This window comes from Aedes albopictus, chromosome 1 (genome assembly GCF_035046485.1).
Source record: "Aedes albopictus strain Foshan chromosome 1, AalbF5, whole genome shotgun sequence".
NCBI lineage: Eukaryota > Metazoa > Arthropoda > Insecta > Diptera > Culicidae > Aedes > Aedes albopictus.
In genome coordinates this window covers 159,810,427-159,838,142 of record NC_085136.1, presented here as the reverse complement: position 1 = coordinate 159,838,142, position 27,716 = coordinate 159,810,427, and the positions used below count along the sequence as shown (strand labels likewise).

Sequence of the window (27,716 nt, the reverse complement as noted above, 5' to 3'; positions counted from 1 at the left end):
TACGTCTTTCAAGACACCCCAAAATAAAACGCTTTTTTTCTTAGCGTCTAGCAATCGCTAGAACCGATTTGACAGATAAAACATAGAAAAGTAAAACTTTGCCATGTATGGATTCGAACACCGGATCTGCTGATCGTAAGCCACATCTCTTACCTCTAGGCTATTTCACCAAGTTAGAAGGTGGCCGATGAACGTGATACTGATTCTACATTTCTGGTGAAATGGATTTGTTTACATCTAACGTAACCAACCAGCACTTACATGATGCGCGTAAAATTGAGTCCAATTTGTGATTCAGTCTTGAAAACGTTTACGGTGTTTGATGATTCCGTTTCGTGAAAATTTCAGAATTTCTTAGTGTGTATAAACACCCCCAGGCCACCATTGCAATAGTTACCGTCATTATTACATTTTCGAATGCACAATGTTGGTTCTGAGTAGTAGCTCTCCCTTTATTCATGCATAATAAAATGAGCATAAAATAAAAGTGCATAAAAGAGGTTCTAGTGTAAGACAAGCCTTCGTCCGTCAAGAAATTTTTTTCCTGCACGCCTAGAAAAAGCATTTAATTTTAGGTGCCCTGAACCTGACATATACAAGCATCTTCAAAGACACAAATTTAGAGGTCAAAACATGTGAATTTACGTCTTCGAGGACACTCCAAAATAAAACTTGTATGTTCTTAGCGTCTAGCAATCGCTAGAACCGAATCGACAGATCAAACACATCAAAGTAAAATATTGAACTGGAATCGAACACTGGTCCGGTGATTGATAGGCACGGACTATACCTCTCGGCCATATCACCGAATTGGGAGAGAGTCGATAAATGTGAACCGGTTTCTACGTACCTGGTTAGACAGGTTTATTTACATCTTATGCCACCATCTTAAACTTACAGGATAGATGTACAATTTAGTCATATTTGCCATTCAGTCATGAAATGTTTATGTACGTTGATGGTTTACGTCACGTGTAAATTCCTATTTTTTAAAGTGTGTGGACCACAAACCGCCGGTTGTACAGATCCGCTATCAAGCTTCCAGTCCGAGTCTAGTTTTAAATTTGTGTTTAGTCTGTCATGATATTGAAGATCCCAGAATAAAGGTATGCCATGTCAGCCATTCCATAGAAAATCGACATTGTGGAATTCCGAATGCCGTAATGCTTGGTGGGTAGGGTGGCCCACACTTATATGAAAAACAAAAATTTCGAAAAATACCGAGTCTTATCTCCTAAATCAGTTGTTGTGGACTCCCAGAAGCTACGTTCAAAATTTGAGCAAAATCGGTTGAGCCTAAGGGGGCGCTCAAAACGCTTGAAGTTTGTTTGGGAAAACTTGGCCAAATGTATGCAGAAATTTTAAGTTTTCGAATTTTGCCACTAGGTGGCGCTGTAAGCGTTCGATAAACAAACCCTTTGGTATTATTGTAGGTGACTATATGCCAGAGAACTTTGTCGAAGACCGCGAAGTGATCCGACGGCTGTGAAAAAAGTTATACCCTAGGCAAAGTGAGGCAAAGTATTGAGATTTCATTATTGATATTATTCCTTTACATGTATTGGAAAAATAACAATAAAGTTTATCCTCACTTTTTCTAGGGTATAACTTTTTTCACAGCCGTCGGATCACTTCGCGGTCTTCGACAAAGTTCTCTGGCATATAGTCACCTACAATAATACCAAAGGGTTTGATTATTGAATGCTTGCAGCGCCACCTAGCGGCAAAATTCGAAAACTTAAAATTTCTGCATACATTTGGCCAAGTTTTCCCATACAAACTTCAAGCGTTTTGAGCGCCCCCTTAGGCTCAACCGATTTTGCTCAAATTTTGAGCGTAGCTTCTGGGAGTCTAAAACAACTGATTGAGGAGGTAAGACTTAGCATTTTTCGAAATTTTGGTTTTTCATATAAGTGTGGGCCACCTTATTGGTGGGTTATTATTATTATTATTTTACATCGAAAATAACTAAACCAGTATACAGCCGTTTCATGAAAAAATATTAGACTCGAAAATAAAAGTGCTACGATATTTCTTAAATTCGATAGGAATAATCTTTACCAAACATAATTAGACCCGCATTTTTTTATTTCACCGTTAGGGTGGCCATTTTACAAATAGGGTGATCCAAAAAAAACTACATTTCATTTTTTATTTTCGAACCGTAATAACTTTTAAACCTATTAACTGATCTGCAATCTTTTGTCACGAATGAAAAGATTATTAGTTCTAGATTTAAAAAAAATATCTGGAACAAAATCAGTAAACTTTAATATGCAAAATTTGTCAACTGCCGTGATTCTGCAAAGTGACGTAAGCGCCATTCAAAATTTCGATATTTTTTGGTATATTATATATAATATCTGGGGTAAAAATAACACTGTGGTGTTCCTGCTGTATTAGAATGCAAGATCTAATCGTAATCTATCATCTATGAAAAGAAACTTAGAGGATGAGCAAGAGTTTTATGCATAATAACCAAAAAATGGGCCAAAACTATCAATGTCGCTTACGTCACTTTGCAGAATTGCGGCAGTCAAAATATCAGTTTTTTATGACTATACTTTTTTATAGTTTTTAACGAAAGTTTACCTATTTTTACATAACATATCAAAAAATTATAAATGTTTTCTAAGTCGTTTTTAAGCTGTTGAAAATTGAAAGTTTTGTGCTCATACACGTATGGAATGACCATGCGTCTCCATCACTTTAAAATTTACGCTTATTTTACTTATTATTTTTTATTTTTATAGATACACAGTCATCGGCTACTGGGTAAACTTCAGTTGGTAAAAAATGCCAGCAAATTCATCTACTTCAGAGTGATAATCCTCCATGAAATGCTTCAGGTATTCCTTCAAAAGTTCCTACTGAATTCCTCCGTTAATTCCTTCTGATTTTCCTACGGAGTTTCTCCTCAGATTCCTTCTAGAGTTTTTTCATAGATTCATTCAGGAGCTCTTTCTAGAATTTCTCCAGGAGTACCTTCATAGATTGATCTAAGAGTTTATTCTAAAATACCTCCAGCAGTTTCTTCTTGTGTTGCTCCAAGAATTAAATCTAGGAATCCACAAGGAGTTTCCTCTTGGAGTAATTTATTTATTGTTTATTCGTCAACAGGTGAAACCAAGAAGTTCCTTAGGATTTCCTTTCTTGAGAATCCCTCCAGCATTTCCTTTTGGGATTTCTTCAAAATTTTCTTCTATGATTTTTTATTGTGGAGATACCACCAGTTTAGACTCCTGCGCGGAAATTGCGTGAATTTTTCTTGCGTGGGCCCTCAGATATAAAAACAGATCGCGTCCTGGTAAATATTTTACGCTGAGATGTTAAGTGCACCTTTAGCGATATTAATGCATTGTAAACAATTATGTATAATGCACCTACGCTGAAAATTAGTCTAATTATTTTTTGCGCCGGAATCTATAAATCTTCTCAACGGGCAATAATGAGTTCTTTCTGAGACTCCTCAAGGAGTTTCTTAGAGTCTTTCTTGGATTCCTCCAGGAACTAATTGGAGGATTCCCTCAGGAGTTCCTTAGCGAATACCTCCTGAATACCTCCTGAAGAGTCTACCTAGGATTCCTTCAGAAGTTCCCTCTGTGATTTTTACAGAAGGCGACCAATATTAAGATAAGGTGGTCCAAAAAACTAAGGTACACCGGGGCAAGTTGAAATGGGTGGTGCAAGATGAAACAGCGGGTTGACATGATGTTTTTTAATGATGATAAACAGTTTAATCGCCATAACACATAGTTTTTGGTTCAAACCATATTTTAGCGAAGGATAAATTTCCAAATTGTATTGAAATCTATTTTAAAACTTCGTGTTTCATCTTGCCCCACCCGTTTCAACTTGCCCCGGTGTACCTTGAGTTTTTTTGTTTCACTTTTGTTAAAATAAAAATTGTTACATACTGGAAAAACTTGTAATTAGAAGGCACGAAATGTTGCTAATTGACAAGTTGAGAGATGAAATTTGTGAAAAAAAAATCGCGTTCTGGTGGGATTCGAACCCACGACTCCGTATTCGCTAGACCGGCGCTTTAACCAACTAAGTCACAGAACAAGTAATGATTCTGCGGTATAGAAAGCCAAACTGACTCCGAAGCCGCACCGTGAACACTCCTATTTCACAAACTCATCTATCACTGTCGGCTTAGATGCCAATCTACAACACACTCCTTTTTGTGCCCACTAACTACAAGTGAGAGCGAATTATTTTTATGAAACCGAGACTTACTCTCGCAAATAAATTGTTGTTTTTAGAAAAAAAACACATTGAATAAGAATGTCTTTAGGCAAATCATATTTGTAAAAATATAAGTTTTTTCACGTTTTCATGGTCTTGGGACCAAAGAGATACCCTGATTTTATTTTTATTTTTATGAAAACATCTGAAATGTATATTTTTGATATTTCGAAACACGATTTTTTTTTTTGAAAATAGAAAGCCATCTAATTCAATACTAGTTAAAGTAATGGTGTATTATATCGTAAATCTTAACAACAATATGCATTTTATCAAAGAATATCAAAACATACGCACACCACCTTCTCTGATGACAAATCACGAACACTGTTACAGAGAGCTTCCACCTTGATACGCTTAGAGAGCGCCACTTGTCTTGTCGCTTGACGTTTACGTAGAAAAAGGCAAGAGAGGACATTTTTTCTATTTTTATTCTTTGATTTTATTTAAATTTTCAGTGATCCTTGGTGATTTTGGTATCCATAGTTTTATAAGAATTCAACTAACTAATTCAGTGTTAAATAATGCACATAATAGAATATACAAAACCAAATAACAAAAACATTTGAATTTTGAACAAACGCTTTTATTCCATTACATGAAAAGTAAAGTTGAAAATAACACAACAAAACTGTTCTTCAGGAGCATATTTCACTACACCGGTGCTTTTTGCAGCACTTCAACATTTATTTCTGCACGTACCTACAGGGGATACTCAAAATAACTGAGACAGGACAAATTTTCACTTTTCAAAATACGTTCAACTCGCTGTAACTTTTCGAAAAAGGCATCGAATATTCTCAAATTTTTAATGTAAGTTCATCAACTAGTTGTGTATCAATGGTTCAAATTTGGAAAAGATCGATCCATTTTACACAAAGTTATAAAGATTCTAGAAAAAGGTATAATTATTCGATAGACAACTTTGAGCTGTTATATCTCCAGATTCAAGGAACCGAATGCAATGAAATTTTGATCATTTATGACTTATATAATGAACTATAAAAAACAGTTGACTTAATTTGAAATTATTAATAAGAAAAAAAGTTATAGCGATTTCATTTATTCCATGTGTTTTCAGTAAATTTATCTATTTTTCATATGCATCCCATTACTTTTTCAATTTAATGCCGGCTATTTGATTGCTTTCCTTTGAAACATAAAAATATTCAATTCAATTAGAGGGAATTTAAATGAACTATAATTACTATCTCGAATTTTGAAACGATGATGATTTTTTGGATAAATTGGTGTTATATTAGAAAAATAAATCAATCGAAATAATTTTCTTTTTGTTGAAGAATTTTAAGTTTAGTCAAATGTTTTTAATAGCTCATTATATAAGTCATAAATGATCAAAATTTCATTGCATTCGGATCTTTGAATCCGAATATATAACAGCTCAAAGTTGGCTATCGGATAATTATACCTTTTCCTAGAACCTTTATAACTTTGTGTAAAATGAACCAATCTTTTCCAAATTTTGACCACTGATACACAACTAGTTGATGAACTTACAGTAAAACTTTGAGAATATTTGATGCCCTTTTCGAAAAGTTACAGCGAATTGAACATTTTTTGAAAAGTGAAAATTTTACTTGTCCCAGTTATTTTGAGTATCCCCTGTAGAACAATATGAGCGAATGGGGCAACATGGTGCATGGTACAAGTGATATCGGAGAATATAGTGACGACAGTGATCGACAATCACTGATCGTGTACATAAAAGAAGTTATGTAATGTGGATTGAATGACTGAGAATGTTACAGTTTACTTCCAATGATGAAATCAAATATCACTATCGATGGTGAACCACCAATATGCAAATCGTAAGATCACAAGGCACGCTGTAAAGCATGACTCACTTCTTTGAACAATAAATACCAGCCACCACTTCTTGTACACTTCAAATGGAAACCCGGGTTAGCGTTTTCATTTGCAAGTACCTACGCAGTAAACGGTCACCCCCCGTCCACTGTAAACTGTCACGACGAAACAAACTTGTGAAAAACAACGATGCAATCGGCATCATCTTCCCGTTATGTGTCTTCACTGGGAATTCGCCGATTTTTTCTTAGTCACACGACAATGCCTGAAGCAGAAGTACCGCACAATAAAAATTCACTCATGTCTGATCGTTCAGTCGCTCGTTTGCGCAACACTAATCGTCACACAACTCGCCTCGCGCTTACCGTAGTACTATTCGCTTGCATTGCAGATCAAAACGAAATAACGTACAGGTGACACCAGTGACCAAGGCACTCAATCCCGGGGACGAATCGTATGTGAAGCTGGCTTTGGATACGATCGACGAGTTGGACTGGTGTCTGGACCAGCTGGAAACGGTGCAAACGCATCGCAGCGTGTCGGACATGGCGTCCTTGAAGGTATGCTGATTTGGGGTCTTACTTGTTTGGAATGTTCGACTGATGTTTACTTTCATTTCAGTTTAAAAGGATGCTCAACAAAGAACTATCACACCTTAGCGAATCTAGTAAATCTGGCAACCAGATATCGGAATATATTTGTTCAACTTTCTTAGGTTCGTATTCAGACTTTGCTTTTCATGGCGTAAGCACAATGTTTTCAATCTTATTTGCCACTTTTCACAGATAAACAACAGGAGCTGGACATCCCCTACAGCAGAGATGATTCGGACTCTCACAATCCCAGCTCCCTTTCCCGTAGCCGGTCGCCCCGGATGGGTGAACGAATGTCACAGATCTCGGGCTTCAAGCGACCACTGCAGCATACCAACTCTTTCACCAGTGATCGATTGCCACAGTATGGGGTCGATACGCCGCACGAACATCAGTTGGGGCAGGTTCTCAACCAGATCGACACCTGGGGCATCGACATCTTCAGAATCGAAACTCTAAGCAACAATCGACCGCTGACCTGTGTAGCTTTTGCTATCTTTCAGGTAGATGATTTTTTAAGTAGAAAAAGTTTCCAGTAACTTACTCACGCCTTCCTTCTCTTATTCTCGCAACAGGAACGGGACATACTGAACACTCTTATGATACCATCCAAAGTTTTTCTAGCGTTTATGACAACCTTAGAGGATCATTATGTTAAGGATAATCCATTTCACAACTCACTGCACGCGGCGGATGTGGCGCAGAGCACGCACGTGCTGCTGAACACGCCGGCCCTAGAGAATGTATTTACTCCGTTAGAGACCTGCGCAGCACTATTTGCCGCCTGTATACATGATGTTGATCATCCCGGATTAACCAATCAGTTTTTAATTAATTCGAGTAAGTTGAAGGATTTGCATTAATGAATGGCACCACAGTTAACTCTTATTGTTCTCTTCCAACAGGTTCAGAACTAGCAATTATGTATAATGACGAGTCCGTACTAGAGAATCATCATTTAGCAGTGGCATTTAAACTCTTGCAAAATGAAGACTGCGATATACTACGCAATATACAGAAGTGAGTAACAATCTTCTTTAGATCATTTTATAATTTAGTTATTCGTTTCTTGTAAAATGCGGATACCCGAGTCTCCATGAAATTTTGAAGGTATTCATTCCATATTCATGTCGATCAACCTTTTGAGCTTCCCAGAAAAATAGTGATAGAGCCTGTGACTCTCGGGTTTCATAGGAACGTTCGTACCGAAATCCGGAGTCAAATTGATTCTCGGGTCAAATTTGATCAGATGGTTTTGCTTAAGAATTAGATAAAGCATAATTTAAATAGTTTCCTTTGCTAATACTAAACAATGTATCCAGCAACACGATTCTTGAAAAAAAAATATTAAAAATTTGCTAAGCCTAACAGAAAAACTTCTGATCAATTTTGACTAGAAGATCAATTTGGTTTACGGTACGTGAAAATCTGTTCTAGAGTGACTGTCAATGAAATCAAGTTCATAACATTTTACATATATCCATAATCGTTACACCTGGAGATCACCGCTGTAAACAGAATCGCTAGTCTACCACATTCTGATCGATTGACGGTACAGTCATAGCACAGTCATGGCCCATGGGTCACCCACAATTATGGGTCAATTCTACTTGAATAACATGGTGATAATAGTTCTATGAATGTACTTCTCCGATATTTTCGATGTCAGGATCTTATAATGGTTCTAAACTCTCCGTCATCAATAATGTACGGCACCGACGGCCGCTTTCTCTAAGCAATGAAGAGATAATCTGCTCAACAGACTCACGAACGGTACATCTCGAGGTAGTGAGGGGTTGGGAACCGTCTCCTACAGGCAAAGTACAGGACAGGACCACACTCCGACCCACAAAACACATTTCCATTGCCGCCAAACCCTACGTCTCTCCGGAACCACCAAGAAGGCATTGCTTCAGAGAAGGGCTAGTGTACATCGCACCTTCAAGGTTAGCTGCGTAGCTATCGATGGTTCGCTTTGAAGAGTTCTGCAAGGTTAGCATGCTGGCGCTTAGGCAGCCTTCAGGGTGGTCCTTACCACTCCCGTTGTCTTCGGAAGGCGGGCAGGGTAAACCACCACGCCCGCGGCCAAGTGTTCTGCAAACATCAAGAGCTGATGCTGCGTGTACCGTGATTTGACCTGCTGTTAGGCTCGGGCCCTATCCGCTAGCACCAAAAGACGATGCTGCACCTGACTCGGCGCTTACCAGGGACCCCTTTCTAACCGCGGGCTTGGAGCCAACCCAGTGGGCCCACGCGCGCTGCCATATGACCAATTGAGGCTAATCTGGCAGTCCTGCGTATGCCTCTTGTGCCGCACATTGCGAAGCACTCTATGTCCTCTCCAATAAGAACATCGGTAGCATACCATACCAATAAAGACGGAGAGCGCATCGTGTGACATGGTAACTCAAGACACTAAATCCATGTGTGTCAGATTTTAGACTCCTTGATTGATTTATTGACCCAACTATCCTCTTCTTGGCGTAACGTCCCAACTTGGACAAAGCCTGTTTCTACAACCACGAAGAAACGACGATACGCTATGCCCACGAAAAGCTCCTGGATCAACCGAGAATCAAACCCGTCACCCTCAGCATGGTCTTGCTGAATACCCGTATGCTTACTGCATCGGTTATATGGGCTCTTATTGGTTAACTATCTATTTACCCTCGGAATCAACCACCTTCCTTTGGTGGAACTGTCACACGCACACTGTCATTTGACCATAGGGAACTTGCTGGCTTTGTTTAGTGTGTCCAACAGACCCATTTGATTTTACTAGGAGACGGGTTATAACGGACAACACATTACAAGATGTTTCTCAGCGAAAACAAATGAGTCTGTTGGGTACACTGAACAAAGCCAGCAAGTTCTTTATTGAGGCCAATCTGGCTGTACTACGTATACCCTTTGTACCGACCATTTCGAAGAACTATTTCCACTTCAGAAAGGATAGCGGTGATGACACAAAACGCATTATGTGACACGGTACGATACGCACTTGCCACCCTCAGGCACATTATCATGTACGTACTTTCTAGCTTACCACGATAGCGTAGTGCCGTGCCCTAGGCCGGGCCCATTCCTAGTATGGCCGAGGCGACACTAGCTCTTACTGGCATACAATAGAGAGCTATTAGGCGTCATTCGGGGCAGTGCTACTATAGTTGTTTTGCCGTGCCTGCCAATTTTCTTGAGCTCATCTTCTCCACCACGACTGCGATCGAGTGGACTGCAGTCAATTATACGTCTTCGGTCGATTCACCGTAGACCTCCAGCATAATATCGCAAACGAAGCCGACCTTAACCTCGCCGTACATGACATTCCATAACACTGGACCCAAATGGAACCTTGCAGAATTTCAGAGGTTATGTGAGAGCATTTCCGTCCCACCTTGTTACGATTTTTACTTTCTCTAATCATCAAGTTTGGTCAACTTCAGCGATTCAAATGTAATCCCGAGGGACTAGTAAATGTTCACCTTCAAAGACCACACTAAATCCATCCATGTCGCATGCTAGTATGCACTCAATTCTGGAAGTAGCTTCCGCAAATCTTGTACTAGTAATCGGGTACCCCAAGCCGCAAGAGCGTTTTGGCAATAGCCACCCGACTGGCACTATTGAACGCGCTCCTTGCATCCAGGGTCACTACTGCACAGTATCGAATACCCCTTTGATTCCTTCGTCCAACCATTTATGCATAGCAGATCCGAACATCACAGGAGCCTCTGCAATAGCACATTTTAAGGCCAATTCGGAACTCCATCCGGACCCGGGACCTTGCCTACGCTAAAGGTTTTGCAACACCCACAAGTTCTTCACCGGTGACCCTCTCCTCATAGCCAGCACCAGTCTCCAGCGGTCCTACAAACGAAGGTCATGGACTCGGATAACGACGCCAAAAGTGCCCCTCGATGACCCTCTCCAACCTCTCTGGAGACTTCTCTTTTGTTTTGGTCATTACGCCTCTGTAGGTATCACCCCATGGGTTCGTATTGGTACTCTGACCTTTATCTCGGTCTTAAGTGCAACATTGACAGCCGCGAACACCACCCGTCACTCATTCCGCTACTCATCTGTGCATGCTCGCTCTATCGCTGATTCGCAAAAGCTTGAGTCTACCAGTACGTCGGTAGTCTTCCATTCCTAGGGTAGAATTAGGCATACTGGTATCGCATACACGAGAGAGCACCACTACCATTTGGTGACCGCTTGGACCTAGTAAGTTTCGCTCATGGCGGAAGGCTTCCATAAATACCTCGTCGTTGGAAGTATGTATGATGCTTTCCACCAGCGACAGGTTGGCCTTAGTCTGGTCACCGCTTCTTCTGCCCATTGCATTCCGTTATTGTTGTCGATACTTTAACCCTAAAAGGGATACCTTCATGGCCTCAGTTTCGTCACCTCGCTGAGTGTGTTCCATCAAAGACGAGCTCTGAAAGGCACCTGGGGTCCAATGGACCCCAGGTATCCCTTTTAGGGTTAATGAACCGCAAGGTGAACAGAACTACAAAAATTAACCTCGATAATCGATTCTGCTCCGTTTTGGTTAAAGGGGCTTTTTGTACCGATATAAGCCAAAGCGACGTTGATTTAGCCAGTGCCTCTAGCAGGATCTGCCCATGCTTCCCACGCTAATCACCGGCCTTCACTGTGTCAGCTCTGCCGTCATACAGTTCAGTATCTGCATGAACTGCTCTATCGACACCATCGAGGACATGCATAACAGCTACACTTACAGAAGAAGGCCCCGTTGACCTTGGCGACCACGATGCTTTTATTAGATACATGTATGTATGTAGCCACCATCCCAGCTTGAGTCCTGATGAGTAAAGATTAATTTTATTACCACATTGAATTCAACATACTGCTTTATGAAGCGCCAAGAAGGGGCGTAGCGGACCCGTAAGTAGAGACGCGAAATTCGCGGGTTTAGAGAATATCCAATGGATTCGGCGAGTAATCGGTATGGAGTATGCATATAGCAGTTGCTGGACTGCGTTACAATGGTTCAACTACATTACTTACACAGTGAATTACCAGCTAAGGTTCTCTTGAAAGCTCCGGCCTTCTTTGGGTCTCCCATCGTCTGCAGTTCTCTGATTTTCCAGAACAGATCAGACACTTGGATAATATCGTGCAGCCTTGTGTCTTAGGCCTTCACCACCATATCACCTGAAATCTCCGAAAAATCTCCGGCGGCTGATAGATCCTCAACGAGATACATACAGAACGGCTGCATTCGCCAATAAACAGTCAATAGCCAAATCAAGGTCCTTAGGGCCCTAACGGCCTTTCCGAAACCTGGCGGCCGCGAGTACCCCTGATGCTGCGTACATCTCCCAGATCCGTGAGCTTAGCATCGCTCCTCATCGCCTTCGGAACCTCCGACACTGTCACCCTAGTCTTCCTTGGAAACTGCTCTATCTGATTATTTTTCTGCGTCTTCTTCTTTCATCTGTCCACTAGGATCCTGTCCCTGACCCGTCCAAACTCGTGGTGGCTGAGGACTCACACAAGGTCGAAGATTTCTGTACCTTTCGACCGAAGACGGCCTGATCTTATCATGCCCTCCTTACCCAGTTTTTCGGAGCGCATAGCTGGAGGCTTTAGCGCCCTTTTGCTTCGGGAAGACAATAATGTGAATACCGGGCAACTCACTGGAACAATCCGTTCCCAGCCATCTTAGCAAACTGCAGTAGAATCACTTGGCATAATACGGAACCTCACGGTGATGGCGACTTGCTCCGCCAACAGTCCACTCGTCAATGAGGCAGCATCACACTGACGACGACCCCGTCATGGTGCTGGCTGTCACTGATGCTTGCTAGTGGAAATACACGCATGGGAAATGCTACTCAGCTTTGTTCATACCCCACATTCTCCCTCTTCTCCGAAAAAAAAAAGTTTTCGACTAAAAGGCTTGTTATTTTTACGCTCAAACCCTCAATTTCGTTCTCTTCATCCTTATGGCACCGATGCAACAAGATACACTTCAAGATACAAGAATTAAGACGAATGGCCACATTTACTTTTTTGTTTAGTAAACGCACTTTTGTTAATATCGAACCTATATCATTTGATTGATAACTTGCAATGCTAACCAATCATCTATGGGGTTTTGCCGAGCTCCAATAAAAATAACTACAACACACGCAGTTGGGTGATGCGTCTTCTCTCCTTCAAGCGCACGTCTCGTTATGTAGCCGGCCCTGTTTTTCTCTCACTCAAATCAATCGTTATTCACGATTGCGAAAATTCGACGCATTCAACGAAAACGAACATATTTTGTAAGAATAATTTGTCAAAAAAGAAAAAAAAACAAGAGATTAACGAATTTGAGATTTATCAGACTAAAGATTCCGTATATAATACAACTCCATTTTCAATGCTTCAATGTGATGGTACAGATGGACCATATATAACACACAAATGTCCTTCATTATACGAAAATAGATTCTACAAAACGAGTTCAAAAGAGGTTCTACAACATATTTTCAGTAGATATGTTTTCATTGCGTACTTCGAATTTTAAACTGTTTTACGATATGCAATTTTTATGGGCGGTTTTCATTACACGTCCCTGCATTTTCCTCACGCACAGCTTTCGGCAGTTATCATGCAACGCCATTTCCTTAGACGGGTTTCTTTACACATCGCTGCATTTTCCTGATGCAAACAATTTTCGGCAGTTTTTCAATAACATTTCCCTGGACGGATTTCATTTCACGTCCCTGTATTTTCCTTATGCAGAAAAAATTTTCGGCGGTTATCCAACAACGCCTTTATCTTGGACGGTTTTCACTACACGTCCCTGTATTTTCTTTATGCAGAATAATTTTCGGCAGTTATCCAAAAATGCCGTTTCCTTGGACGGTTTTCATTACACGTCCCTGCATTTTCCTTATGCAGAAAAATTATCGGCGGTTATCCAACAACGCCTTTACCTTGGACGGTTTTCATTACACGTCCCTGCATTTTCTTTATGCAGAATAATTTTCGGCGGTTATCCAAAAAATGCCGTTTCCTTGGACGGTTTTCATTACACGTCCCTGCATTTTCCTTATGCAGAAAAATTTTCGGCGGTTCGAAACGCCATTAATATGCCCAACCAAAAACCCGAGCAAAAACCAACCCAACCAACCAACGCCGCGAGAATTTTACGGCAACATTCACAATAGTCAAACACCTCTACCATCATGCACATCAACCTGTTTGCATTTACCGTCCAACCGAGCGACAACACGAGCATGTACGATCCGAGGAATCAACGAAAGCGCGACCATCCATGCCGAGCAAGAACATGAAGAAACATGCATGCAATCATCGACCGACCACCTATCCACAGCGTGCTACCAGTCGACAACAAAAATCAACCACGTCACCGCGCCTTTGTTCATGTGTTTGTGCTAGAACCAAGGCTAAAACAGAACGCGGTTGGCATGACAAAAACTTTCCGCGCTCTAGCTTTCGTCAGGAACCGCAGAATTGCAACACCCACTTCACTGTGTTTGCAGCACCACCACACACTTCACACACCAAAACGATTTGTTTTCTCTCACTGTTTTTATGCCAAGTGATTCTACCTATTTTATGATTAACTTGTTATTGATTATGATGCACTCCTGGCAGGATCGCCAATGTGAATACCGGGCAACTCACTGGAACAATCCGTTCCCAGCCATCTTAGCAAACTGCAGTAGAATCACTTGGCATAATACGGAACCTCACGGTGATGGCGTCTTGCTCCGCCAACAGTCCACTCGTCAATGAGGCAGCATCACACTGACGACGACCCTGTCATGGTGCTGGCTGTCACTGATGCTTGCTAGGGGAAATACACGCATGGGAAATGCTACTCAGCTTTATTCATACCCCACAAATAACTTCCCGACAAACTACCTCACACACTTCTGCGACACTGCTTTGAGGAAGGTTGCGTCTGACGATTTTGTCAGGATAGCCGGATTGCGAAGGGGTCAATCTGGTTAGACTAAAAACACGTTCAGCTTCACCGATTCTTTTGTTGCCACTGTTTCCATGATCTAGGTCTTGCTTTGCCGCTAATAACAACTTTCAAAGTTGCAGCAGATCTTGCTTGAAGTCCTTGCTGATGATTCTCTTCGAAGACCAGAAGTCGATTATGACTTTCAGTTATGGCGCAACCACATCCATGGCCGGAGCCTTTTTCTGGTTTTGTTGACGGTCCTCGACAACCACGCATCATCCATTACCTCTCATGAGATAAATTACTGTGATATGTGCTCAGCTGATGCTATAACACTAACCCAAATGTCACTGGCCCACTACAAATGACACTATACCGAACGACGTATGGAACGATCTGAACGCATCGTTAGGTATTCCGACTAATGTTACTACATTCGGTCTTGTGGACATACAGGCTACTGGCATACGTGCAAGTGACCGAGCATAGTTCAAACCCCCTGAACCATTCATCCCTTGGCACGAGTCGCTTAACACCTTGAATTGCAGTCTCCTGTATGGTGGACTTCTACTTCCGGTACAGGTGGCCCGTAGTGTTTAATTTCTAAACCAGCGACTATACAGCGCTGTATATCTGTACAGTCCTAGTTGAACTGATCGTTCCGTCGACTCTGTTCAACATACCCGAAGTAGCTCTCGGCTGCTTCGTTAATGCTGCTTTAACTGTTCTCCAGAAGCTCTCAGGAATAAACCCAACGAACTCTAACGAACTCATCCTTGTCCAGCAACGCTACTTTGAGATTCTGTGCGTATACAATGCAATGCTGACATATGCCGCTCTAGGTATTACCGTGGCGGACGTCGGCACCTACCGTACATTGTTGGTTATTGGTAAAGAGATGAGTTTTAGGCGCAGTTTGGCTATCACCAGGGTATTCTTTTTATTGTCAATAATTCTGGAGTTATCAGTTGAATCAACCGTTACAGACGTTACACAGCTTTCTACACTTAATCATTAACTTTTCCATAACCCATTTTTGTTTCATTCACAGGAAACAACGTCAAACATTTCGAAAGATGGTAATCGATATGGTGCTATCAACGGATATGTCGAAACACATGACACTGCTAGCCGATCTGAAAACTATGGTGGAGACTAAGAAGGTCGCTGGATCTGGAGTCCTACTATTAGATAATTATACTGATAGGATACAGGTAAATGTAATCGCTGGGTGTCCATCAATGTCACGATAGCTAATGCATTGTTGACCTTCCCTCACAGGTATTAGAAAACTTGGTACACTGCGCTGATCTCAGCAATCCCACCAAACCGCTACCAATGTACAAACGATGGGTTGCCAGGCTGATGGAGGAGTTCTTCCTGCAGGGGGACAAGGAGCGGGCGGCCGGCATGGACATTAGCCCGATGTGCGATCGGCACAACGCGACAATCGAAAAATCGCAGGTCGGCTTCATCGACTACATCGTGCATCCGCTGTGGGAGACGTGGGCGGACCTGGTGCATCCGGACGCGCAGGACATTCTCGACATGCTGGAGGAGAACCGTGACTACTACCAGAGCTTAATACCACCTTCGCCGCCCGCGCTCGACGAAGCGGACGATAAGATTCGGTTCCAGGTGAGTGGTTCTGGGGGGAAGGGGCCAAAGACATCATAGTTGACGCATTAGAGCATATTTCTTCTCTATTATCTGGCAACAAATACAAAATTCAGCTGTGTAGATAACCATGTGCACATCGTTTGGAAGTTTTTGGAATCAGCGATACTCCTTGACTTCTTCTTAATATTGCTGTGTGCATTCAAAATCCAAATATCAAATGCGGGAGCACTAAATGCGGTAAGATTTTTTAACAAGTAACCCGATGTCAGTGGGAGCATTCGAATCCTAAGTTGGCGTGAGATTGACTATGGTTGCTAAGTTGCCTTTGGTAACATTGTGTTACCGCATTTGAAGCGCATTTGGGCACCGTTTGCAGCTTGAACGCACACAGCAATATATTTCCTGAACAATGTTCATTTTGTTTTAACTATTTCTTTTGTACTATTATGGTGGTTTATGTTCGGATTTAGGAACTAGTTTCCTCAATTGGAGCCACCATCACCTTGACTGATAGGTTGTTATGGTTGAGTCTTAGTTTTGTTTCAATTACTCCTTCTTTTCTGAACCCGAGAACAATGATGTTCTATTTTCGGATACAGAAACTAGTTTCCTCAATCGGAGCCACCATACCATACCTGCTAAGTTATTCGCCATCAGTTATTCATTGGGGTTTTCTCTGCCGATTGATCACTTTTACATTTGCATTTTGTGTATCAGTAAGATACTGTATACCCTAGGAGTACAGGAAACTGTAGAAACCCAACTGGATGAACCGAGAATGAAGCTCAGACCTCAGCAAGTCTTTCGCTTCGGCTGTATGAACCCATACAGAGATGTTTATCAATACTTATGAACGAGCTTATGAACACAACACATGTTCAAAATATCATTATTTGTGTGCTTTCAGATGACGCTGGAAGAGGAAAGTGCTTCGGAAAATGATGAATCAAATCGCGAGGAAAAGCCCTAGGAAAACCGCACATCATTATCACCCCGCTGCTCTCCCCCCCATCGTAACGAATATACATTTAATCAACAACTTTACAACCAACTAGGCATATACTCATCATACCAATGTAATCACATACGCAAATCAGTACCCGAAGAGGAAGAAAAAGCAAATAGCGAATCGAGGGATGTTGTTAGGGAGAATCTTTACAAAAACAAAACGAAAACCAAAACAAACAAGCAAGCAACAATAACACACATAGACACACACATTAAACAAACAAACGTACACACACATACACATTAAAATCACAACGGCAGGGCTGGTTCCCTGTGCGTTAAATATATTTAAAATGAATAATTGTAATTCGTTAATAATTTATTAGTTGAGAGGACATTTTACGATGGAGCAACACAGATGTTTTGTACGATAAGTTATTTTATTTTTGATACGTCTGAGATGTATATGTTGAAACCAAAAATAACAAATAAAGTCAAGAAGAAGGTTTTTAAAACAAACAAGCAAGCAAACACACCACACGAATAGCGAAATCTATATCCAAACCAAAAAGCAGCATAATGTATAATTTAGTGATTGTAATAGTACTAAGTACGCAGCTTAGAATGAGGAGGAGGAGGGACCGATCTGCTGGAAATTTCATGGAAATGTTCAGATCGTCACCCTCCTAGTCGGTACAGTAGAGTTTTCCTGGTTTAACTTTTGTATACTTTTGTTCCGAACAGTTACTTAACGGAGAGTGAAGAAAAGGCAAATCCCAGGCTGTTGTTTTGATTCGATGAAAAGTGGTGTTTTGGTTTTTGTTGAGCCAGGCTTCTGCTTCGTGGAGGTTTTTGTGCATTGATGACGCAGAGTCGGAAAAGCGGTGAGCGAGAAGAACATAAAATGGTGACACACTGCTGATGATATTATACGGTAAAACAGAAGAAACCAACTATCTTAGGTCGTAAGTAGTTATTAAATAGAAGCAATATCAGAGCAAGGAAGAAACAAAGCGAAGAGTGTTTAACGTCAGATTCTATTCGGATAATATTTGGACATTGATTCTCTGTGTGCGTTTATTTCGCTCGTTGTCTAAGTAAAATCGTTTTTTTGCAAGGATTACGTTTACCCCGTATTGTGTAAGTAGCTAACCGATATCGAATTCTTAAATAAAAATTGGCAAAATTATGGTAGAAAATGAAGCCTTTGAAATTTGACGAAAACCAGTTCAGCAGTGAATTTGGACGCATGTAGGAGCTCTGGGCCAAAGGGGTTTTGGCTGTCAGGCCAAGCTATACATAACTTGGACTTCTTGGTTCTCAGAACATCTAACAGGAGGCGCTTCTGTTAAATGTCAAGCAGGCAAGATCACGTTGGACGTGGCTCTAATTCAGAATTTTGCAAGTAATAAGATTTGAAAATGAATAGGGCATTTTGTTAACGTAACAGTGCCCTACCTACAGCGCCTAACAGCTGGTTGCCAAACTCTTTACCAACTTACGAGCTTTAGAGTTCCTTAGTGCTTACTGCTGGTCAATATCACTTACGAATGGTCAATAGGATTAACGGTACGACCGACGTCATCCATGCTGACACGTTTGGGATGAGCAGCTGATGGATCCATCTGCCTTTCACTGAATTTTGCCCCCACTTATCCAGCGAGTGCGTTCTGATTTCAGTGTGAGTTTCGGTCATTCTTCCGCTGGTAGCATACTGTCTTCGTCGGAACTGGCGTGTCCATGAGTCAAAATACATAGTTTAGCACTCTAAGATTACGCTTCGTACTCAACGCTTCAGCCCAAGCTCAGGCACAAAACCTGAGTATTGAACGCTCGCCAGAAGATGCCCCTTACTGCTTCTTGGTCGCTCGATGTTCAGCGTGATCGTCGCTATAGCGCTGACAGCCTTTGTCGCCTTTATGCAGGCGTAACTGACGTGTTCCTTGAAGTTCGAACGATGAGCGACCATCTCCCCAAGGTGCTTCGAAGCGCGTTTCGATGCGACTACATGCTCTCGAACTTCGATCTCCGTCCTTTACAACTGCTTTACAGTTGCTACCTTTCAACATTCTCAAAGTTCAGGGTTTTCTGTGACGTCATCTCCCTTCCAGTAGCAGCCCACATCTTTTGATGCCATCGTGACCATTCCGATGCCTTTTCTCTGCTACTAATGGCATGCTGTAAATCTCATGGGACATACAATCAGAACCCGAGAATTAGAAGACCTCTGCATCTTCAAGTTTCGCCGCCACCTAGCCAATGACCATGCTCACGCTAAGCAACCAACACTGACATTGGGATCTCTACCAAACCTAACCCAAGGTTTTTCTTGAAATTTTCAAGTTCGTATAACCTTCTTAGGTAGCTGTTTCCACATATGCCCTTATTTTGTTTCCATTGAATTGAACACCTCAAGTTCGAACTATACGTGCGTTCAAATTGACATCCTACGAGTATTTAAATGAGTGAGAACAGTCTATTTGATGGTGTTTGTTGTAATAGCATCCGTGTAGCCTAGTGACTAAGGTGAGAGATTTACATCCGGAATGTGGCGAAATTAATCTCCTTCGATCGAGATAGTTTATCCTGCTTTTAATGGTTATGTAAACGCTCTTTTTGCAACCAGTTTGCAAAATTCAGTACTATGAATCGCCACCCTGAGATACAGAAACAAGTTTCCTCAGTCGGAGCCACCATCGCCTTGCCGGCTAGGCTATTTGAATGTCTATTCCAAAATCTAACAAACTCTAAATTTGGATTAAGTCAACTCTCTATCTGGCTTTTACGGCGTCTAATGGGTGGATAGCTCTCAATAAAATCAAACCTAAAATCAAACACTATACGCTATATGGAGTATTGGAAGATTTCTATTCCAAGGTAAGGTAAATACTGCCGTGGAGAATTCTATTTTCTGAATTTTGTGAAGACTACAGCTGCAACTGTTCTACCGAAACGCATGAATTCTAAAACGGAAAAGAAAACTACGTTCAATCATCATCGAAGAGCTGAAATGCGGGCGACTTTATTTACGCGTGAATCACCGAACAAAACACACAACCACGCGCTATAACCGACAAGCAACAACACATAACAAAAAATCCAGAAGAAAAATCATGTGACCGTAAGAAAAACGTCGTACATACATAAATAGCAGTAAAGAGAAGAAGAAAAAATCTGTCTCGAAGCGGCAAACCTTCAACAATTAGCGAACAAGACTAATTAATAATATAAACATAACGAGAACAAAACCAAACAAACAAAGTAAAAACAGAGAATCATACAAAACTGTCTGATAATGCTAGCGATTAGTGAAATATTGATGTGTGTATCTAGTTTCGAGGGTTAGCAACAAAAAAAAAACAAAGCAAAGCAAGCAAAAGAAAATGTGAAAGTGTAACTAGAATTTCAAAAAAGAGAAAAAAAAAGAAGTAAATACATTACCGAACTGTGTAGATAGTTTAGACTATTGGCTGAAATTGTTTTGTTTTCAGTTTTGTTTGGGATTCCTCGCGGCGTTACCAGGAGTTACGAAACAAAACAAAACGGTGCAGGTCACCCCCAATCGATCGGTACCGAGAGAAAAAAAAATGATTTTATCAACGTCTTCCATTTCGATTAAATTAGGACACATTCGTTGATGATCTTTCAAGAGATTTGAAGGAAATAAAATTTGAGTGCAGCACCCGTTCTTTGGCTGCATCGTTCCAATGTCGTACGGCGCTTTCAAAGGGGTCAAGTAAACCACTTTTCAAATGTTACGCCATTCTTTGAATCGGAAGCGATGTTCAAGAATCGCCGTTTCTACAAAACAATGCTAAGTTCCATTAAAAAAATCAAGTATTCTTTTAAATTTTGTTTTTATGGTTTCTGTAAAAATCCAGAAAAAAAATGTTTTAGGAATGCCTCCACGTGTGTTCTTTTAGAGTATCATCCAGAAATTCAGCTAGAGATCTTACAAAAAGCCTTGATCAGTTGGAGCTGAGATGTTACATTCGACAGAAGGAGGCAAGAAAGAAAATCAAAAAGACTTCACCAACAAATAAGTCTGGGAAAACCAAAACATATTTTGATACTTTTCAGGAAATACCATAAGCCCTTCGTTAATTCCGCCAAGAATTCTTCTATGAAGTTTTTTTTAAATTTCCGTAATATTTGCAGTTAGTACCGCCAACAATGTTCGATTTCTTATTAGTTTAAGAAACGTTCATAAATTTGATTTTCGGAACTGTCAACCAGAAATGTTTAGATTTTTTCCGAATTAAAGATTTCCATTAGCAGGGCTTCGTAAAATGTCCCGTGTGGTGTCCGGCCATTTGGCCGAATGACGTTTGACCGAACGCCATTTGACCGAATGGATCGTTTGGTCGAATGTCATTTGACCGAATTATGATCAAAAGAATTCAGAGGAAGTTTTTGACATTCTGGCTACCAATATGATCACCAGAAACATTTCCTTCATAGGCTATTCTTTCTAGTTTTGATATTCAGGGATTATTTGGCGTTGAAACTGCCAATATTTTATCAAAGATTTTTACTTCTTTGAATCATAGACTGATGCGAGGAACAGTGGCATGGTTACTAAAGTTCATCATCCATTTTTCGGCCAAACGGCGTTCGGCCAAACGGCATTCGGCCAAATGAACCGGAACCGTCCCATGTAGCCACAGCTATGAACGCGCGGGTATTCAGTAATGCCGTGCTTAACTTGATAGCTACAATTCAAGGTTGGTACAGGAACTTTTTGTAATAAAAATTTCCTTTATTTCCTTGGGCATAGAATATCTTCGTGCCTGCCACACGATGTGCACATGTAAAATGTTCATTGACAGCCACAATTCCCAGTGCTCATTAAACGCTAACCTGCGAAACAGGTCAGCTTTGACACATTTAGAACGCTACGTCAAGAATATTTCCTAAAGCAAGCAATCCTGTATTTTTCCAGACGTTCCTCCTAGGAGCCACCATCAGTTTTTTTTTCATAAGGTTCCAAATAATTCCAAATTTTTCATAAGGTTCCAAATAATTTCTAATAGATTTCAAACACTGTTCTTTTGTACAGGATGCTGACAGAGATCTCACCATAAATCCTGATGTGAATTTCGCCAGAAATTCATTAGGAAGATGAACTAAAACTTCTTCATAGTACTCACTTAGGCCTTTCGATATGAATTCCTCAAGGAGTTTCCCGAGAAACAATCCGTTTTGGGTAACTGTTGAAATACTGTTATAATCACATTACATTGTGTAGATCCCAGTAGATTACATTGTGTAAATCAGCTTGAAAACTTCTCTCAAGCATATTTGCTATTGGTAATGGCCGACGAAGCATAATCTATAACAGCATTTTTTGATGTTCTAGATTATGTTTCGTGATTTTAGGATGAATTAGTTGTATGGATTTTCAAATGTTTATCGAATACACCACTTCCACCTTTCAATGTATTCAAATATATAGGTTCAAATCTTGTACTTCATCAAACTAACACCATCTGCATACCCTGGTAACGCTCGAAGGAAAACCACATATTAGTTGTTTCTAATTAGTAGGACAATATACCAAGGAAAAGAACATGAAGCCATTCGCAAAGTAATTATACGAGATTCATTATGAACAAACTGTTAGTTGAAAAGTGTGGAATAGATAGACATACAGCAGTAGAGAAGTGGAAGCGATTTGAATCCGATGAGTTGGATACGAACGGCACTTAGAAACCAATAATATTTTGACCGTTTTCCTTTCGAAACATCACCTACCGATTACCTAACCAAATGACCCACCTAAAACAAATTTGAGAAGAGAAAACGAGGAAAAACTTTGGCCGAAAACTTTCCAGAGCTCATCTAAATTTTGCGCAATAAAGTGCCTCTTTAACATAATCAAGTATTTAAAGTAGTAGAAGTAATATTATCAGGTTTATAGAACGAAAAATGTACGAAAGCGCTTTACATGTTAGTTATATAATCCTCGAGTGTATTTTCTATAGGAGGTAAAAGACATCTACATTGGCTACTCTTCCGCGAACGAAAAAGTATGAAAGTTCCCTCACTCTCCAAGCTCTCTTTTTCTCTCTTTGCCCACCACTACCCCTTAGTCTCTCTACAATAACTAATCACTGATTCCACACGTACCACACACAGAATACCGTACAACTTGAAAATATTAGCAAAACAGATTCATCCGATTTTGGTTCCGCCTGAACTTTTCCCAGTACATTCACATCATGTACACAGATCATACATACATATGACCATCTTCATGCCAGAAAAAAAAACGCATAAAACATCACCGTTGCTATAATAATGAACATATTCAAACTGTGACAATGTCTCAGCTTTTTGCAAATATAGATAAATATGACTGTTTCACTGGGTTAGTGAAGGAACTCTGGACAAGACAGTTTTCGGAACGAGTTTCTTCCTGTTATAACTTAATAATATGCACACTGCACCAATCTTTACGAACAAATTGTATCCCTTGGAACTGAAGAAAGGAACCAGCCCCGATCCAACCCAACGGAGTTCAAATCGATTTCCGGAACCCATAGGAGAAACACTAGAAAGGAAACATTACACAACCACGTATATTTTTAGACGCTGGCCGTCGTTATACGCAATGTTTTACAAAAGGTAACATACATTTAAGTTTCAAATTTGTTGATTAGTAAGTTTTAAGCAAAAAGATGAAAACAATCAATACATATTGTGCCCTGATTTGTTTCTGCTGAATGAAACTGGTTCGAAATCTCCATAAACCTATACGAAGCTATTGCAAGAACTACCGAAAAAAAATATGAGAAAAACTATATGATTCAATTCAAAGCTCACGAAAAAGTGTGAATAAAATCGGAAAACTGAAATCTGATTGTTTGTCGGAGGTCTTCTTTTTCAGAAGCAACGTTTTTATCCGGATTGTTTCACTTTACCCTGTTTTTATCATATTCAGATGATTTACGCGAGCTAAGCAAAAGAGAACAAAGGCAGATTTATGGATGCTACAATGTGTATGGAACAATGGTTTTACTTATTGTTAATATAAATATGTGTTAAAACTAGTGGCGACTTGCGTATTCATCATCCGAAAGCCTTAATTTGCGGGTTGTGCAGAATTTATGAATGCAAAAGTTACTAGACCGAACTGTGGAGGCAATCGCCATCAGGATTCAATCCCACGCCAAACCAAGTCTCGAAGCCAACCGGAATGCCACCGATAACCCAGTACCATACCGGTTCCTTCCCGTTATCCCATTAATTTTCGGTGCCGCAGCTACTTTACTGCAAGGATTCCAGTATTGCAACTGCTCCAGGCTATGACCGATTCCCTTCCGGTATCCCAACATTTCCAGTGCATGACAGGATCACGTCCGTAGACAAATTCAATTCCAATGTTCATTGGATCCAGTCTAATGAGCAGTTTCACCCTGATGTCCGCCGGTTTCTGTTCGGCGATCAAATCAAACCAACCGATGTGGACGGGAAAATCCAATAAGATGTCAGCTGGTTTCAGTCTGGTGGGTAAGTCTAACCAGGTTTCTGCCGTTTCCCGTCCTGTGATAAAGTTCAAGCAGAAGTTCGGCTGTTCCTGTCCGATTGACAGGTCACTCCTGATCTGGGATGCCATATATCCCTTTCGTGACGGAGCTAAAAAAAGTGAAATTTCCATACAAATTGCTCAAATTTGGCTCTCCAGAACTCTCAGACTTTTTAATATATCAACACTTTTTCTTTGGCATTTGCTAGTACTAGGGGTAGGCGGGGCAATATGGACACCCTAAGGTTTTTGCCAACTTTACCTGGCAAGATGTCAAAAAAGTTTAGTTTTTTGATACATGTATCCTTTTAAAGTCTATTTAGCATCTATTGCATAAGAATGCTCACGAAGAAAAATGATTTATCCACTTCAAAAAATGTTTTGAAAAATGTTAATTTTTCATGACCGTCTTCAAGCATACGGGGCAGAATGGACACCCCCGTGGGGCAATATGGACACCATGCGACTTTTACGAATTTCGTACAATATTTACACCTATAAAGTCATTTCATTACAAAACAACTATTATGGATGAATAATACGCCGAAGTAGTTCATTTTTGTTCAGTTAATTTAAATTCAGGCTATTTTGGATAAAGCTCCGTTTTTGTCGGCATGTACAGCTGTGCCTAAAACAACTATTTCCCACTTCTGTCGTTTTTTGACCAATTTGTTTCACCCTATGTCTACTATAGAACACATTTAACCGAAAATATACTGAAATCGAAGAATTTGGTTGGTTTGTGATTTAGGTTATATTTTTCCCTTGCCGCTTCTTTCAAAAAGGCGAGTGTCCATTTCGCCCCGGCAGCAGAAGATATTTCCAAACTTGATTTTTGATATAATAAAGAAGAAAATATAAACATGTTAAGCATGTAGATACAGCAAAACTACTTGCATGTGTTCTAGAAATATCAGGTTTTAATCGACCTGCAATAAATTAATCACTAAATCTTATTTAAGATGGTGTGAAAATTATAATTTCCATGCACAAAAAACGGAGGACGCAACTTTTGCGTGTAAAATCAAGTATAATTTTAATTTCGAGTGTTTATTTCCTGAAACTACGAATTAGACAAATGGGCTATATTCTCCATTCATTAAAAGTTCAAAAAAGTTCGCATATTTCAAAATACTGAGGGTGTCCATTCTGCCCCGGGTGTCCATAATGCCCCGCCTACCCCTACTCCTTGTCTTTCGATTCCTAGCCTTGTCCACCTAGATAAATCGAAAATTAAAAATTTGCGACAGATACAACTTTTTCATGTTTTACCATTTTTGCTCACTTTTTGTTTAACTTGTTGTGATAAATTTTACACAGAACATAAACAAAAGTTTGTTTGCACACATGCAAGTATAAGTTATGGCTCAATCATCAAAATAATTTACATCAGGAAAACCAAAGACTGAACAGTTGAAAAAGTTACACAAAACAGTTGTTGCTCAACAGCACAATTGTGCTGGTTCGTCACGAAAGGGATATACATATTTATCTGTATTCTACAGTTTTTTGAGCACTCGCACAGATTTCGTTTTATATGGAATATAGATTTTTGAGTCAGAGGGGTCATTTTATTTTTGTATGGGATACAGATTTATCTCCTAAATTTTGTATGGGATACAGATTTTTGAAAAGAGTGCGTAATGTTCAACGGTCCCCTTCCGGTAGTCAAACCGACTTCAGTGTGCACTGGAACCAGTCCGGTGGTGTCCATCCCGACCCAAGGCCGACGAGACCATCTAATGGACATGCGTAACATTTTTGTGGAGCCTTGGTTGGGAAGTTAAGTAGCTAATCAGAACATAAAATAGTTAAAAAAAATAGTTTATTTTATGATAAAATAGTTATTTATTGTGATAGAAATCACTTATTTCAAATGAAATTGCACACCTTAAGGCGTTTAAGAGAAAATTTCAAAATTTAATTTTGCATTTATAGTTATTTATGTAACGAGTTGCAAAAAGTTGATTTTTTCAGCACGAGTCGTACATTTATCCAACGAGGCTTGCTGAGTTGGATAAATACGAAGAGTGCTGAAAAAATCGAGTTTTGCAACGAGTTCCATACAAAATTTTATGCAATGATTTTTTATAATGCAACCCATTTGAGTTGCATAATGTTCATAATGCAACTCAAATGAGTTGCATTATGAACATTATACAATTATTTTTCATTATGCAACTCATTTGAGTTGCATAATGAGCCAGTTCGAAAAAATTGGCCATTATGATACCAAAATGAGTTATATAAAATTAAAATTATGATACTGCATTGCATAAAAGAATTAAATTCACTATTTGTAAGATTTTAAACGCGTTATTCGTTTTTTTTTATTCTTCAATCACTTAACCTAATTTACAGCTCTTTTGTCCACTAGGGCACTGCGTGAGCGATTCCAATTGGAAGCTGTACTTACACTTTGTACTGCGCCTAAATGTATCCTATTATAATTCTACTAGATCGAACTGGATTCCGTTGCGCTGCTTTCACTTTCTACCTTATCATGGTAGAATGAAGAGCACGGGGATGTTGATGTGTGGCTCTTGTTCCTTTTCCAGTCCGATTGGGGGTCCATTATGAGTTGCGTTGCCGTTAGCCGATATTCAGGTTTCCGGGTCCGTTGGAGCATATGCTCTGAAGAGGGTCAGGTGCCAGCTGCTCTCGGGGGAAGAACAACTGACGAAAAATTGCAAGTGCCGGGGCTGGGATCGAACCCATGACCATCCACTTATGAAGTGAACGTGTAGCCACTACGCTACGGGCCCCGGCATTATTCGGTTTTAGAAGAACAAAATTAAGCGGATAAGGAAATTTTCCTTTCCAACCGATGCATAATTGTATACTGATCAATTTCGCCCCAAAGTAACCTTTCCAATTTTTTTATATTTACAAAAGTAAAGAATTAAATCTGAAAAATATTAAAACTCATCGGATTTGTTAAAGAATTTTCAGCAAGACTCGATATTTTCATAAATATTTTTTTTATCTGCCCCCTCAG

The 27,716-nt window shown here is 40.2% G+C and overlaps 1 protein-coding gene across 18 annotated transcripts in view; it reads left to right on the top strand.

Moving 5' to 3' along the window:
- The window catches only part of LOC109427728 (cAMP-specific 3',5'-cyclic phosphodiesterase), a 248,743-nt gene extending 224,501 nt beyond the window's left edge, over window positions 1-24,242 (top strand). For all 18 annotated transcript variants that reach the window (XM_062845664.1, XM_062845663.1, XM_062845665.1 and 15 more), the window contains 8 exons: window positions 6,470-6,638; window positions 6,700-6,793; window positions 6,864-7,174; window positions 7,247-7,511; window positions 7,577-7,691; window positions 15,674-15,836; window positions 15,904-16,260; window positions 17,150-24,242. In XM_062845664.1, coding sequence (XP_062701648.1) covers window positions 6,470-6,638; window positions 6,700-6,793; window positions 6,864-7,174; window positions 7,247-7,511; window positions 7,577-7,691; window positions 15,674-15,836; window positions 15,904-16,260; window positions 17,150-17,212 — 1,537 coding nt within the window. In that variant the 3' untranslated portion in view covers window positions 17,213-24,242. The remainder of the gene's footprint in view (window positions 1-6,469; window positions 6,639-6,699; window positions 6,794-6,863; window positions 7,175-7,246; window positions 7,512-7,576; window positions 7,692-15,673; window positions 15,837-15,903; window positions 16,261-17,149) is intronic.
- The last annotated feature ends 3,474 nt before the right edge of the window (window positions 24,243-27,716 follow it).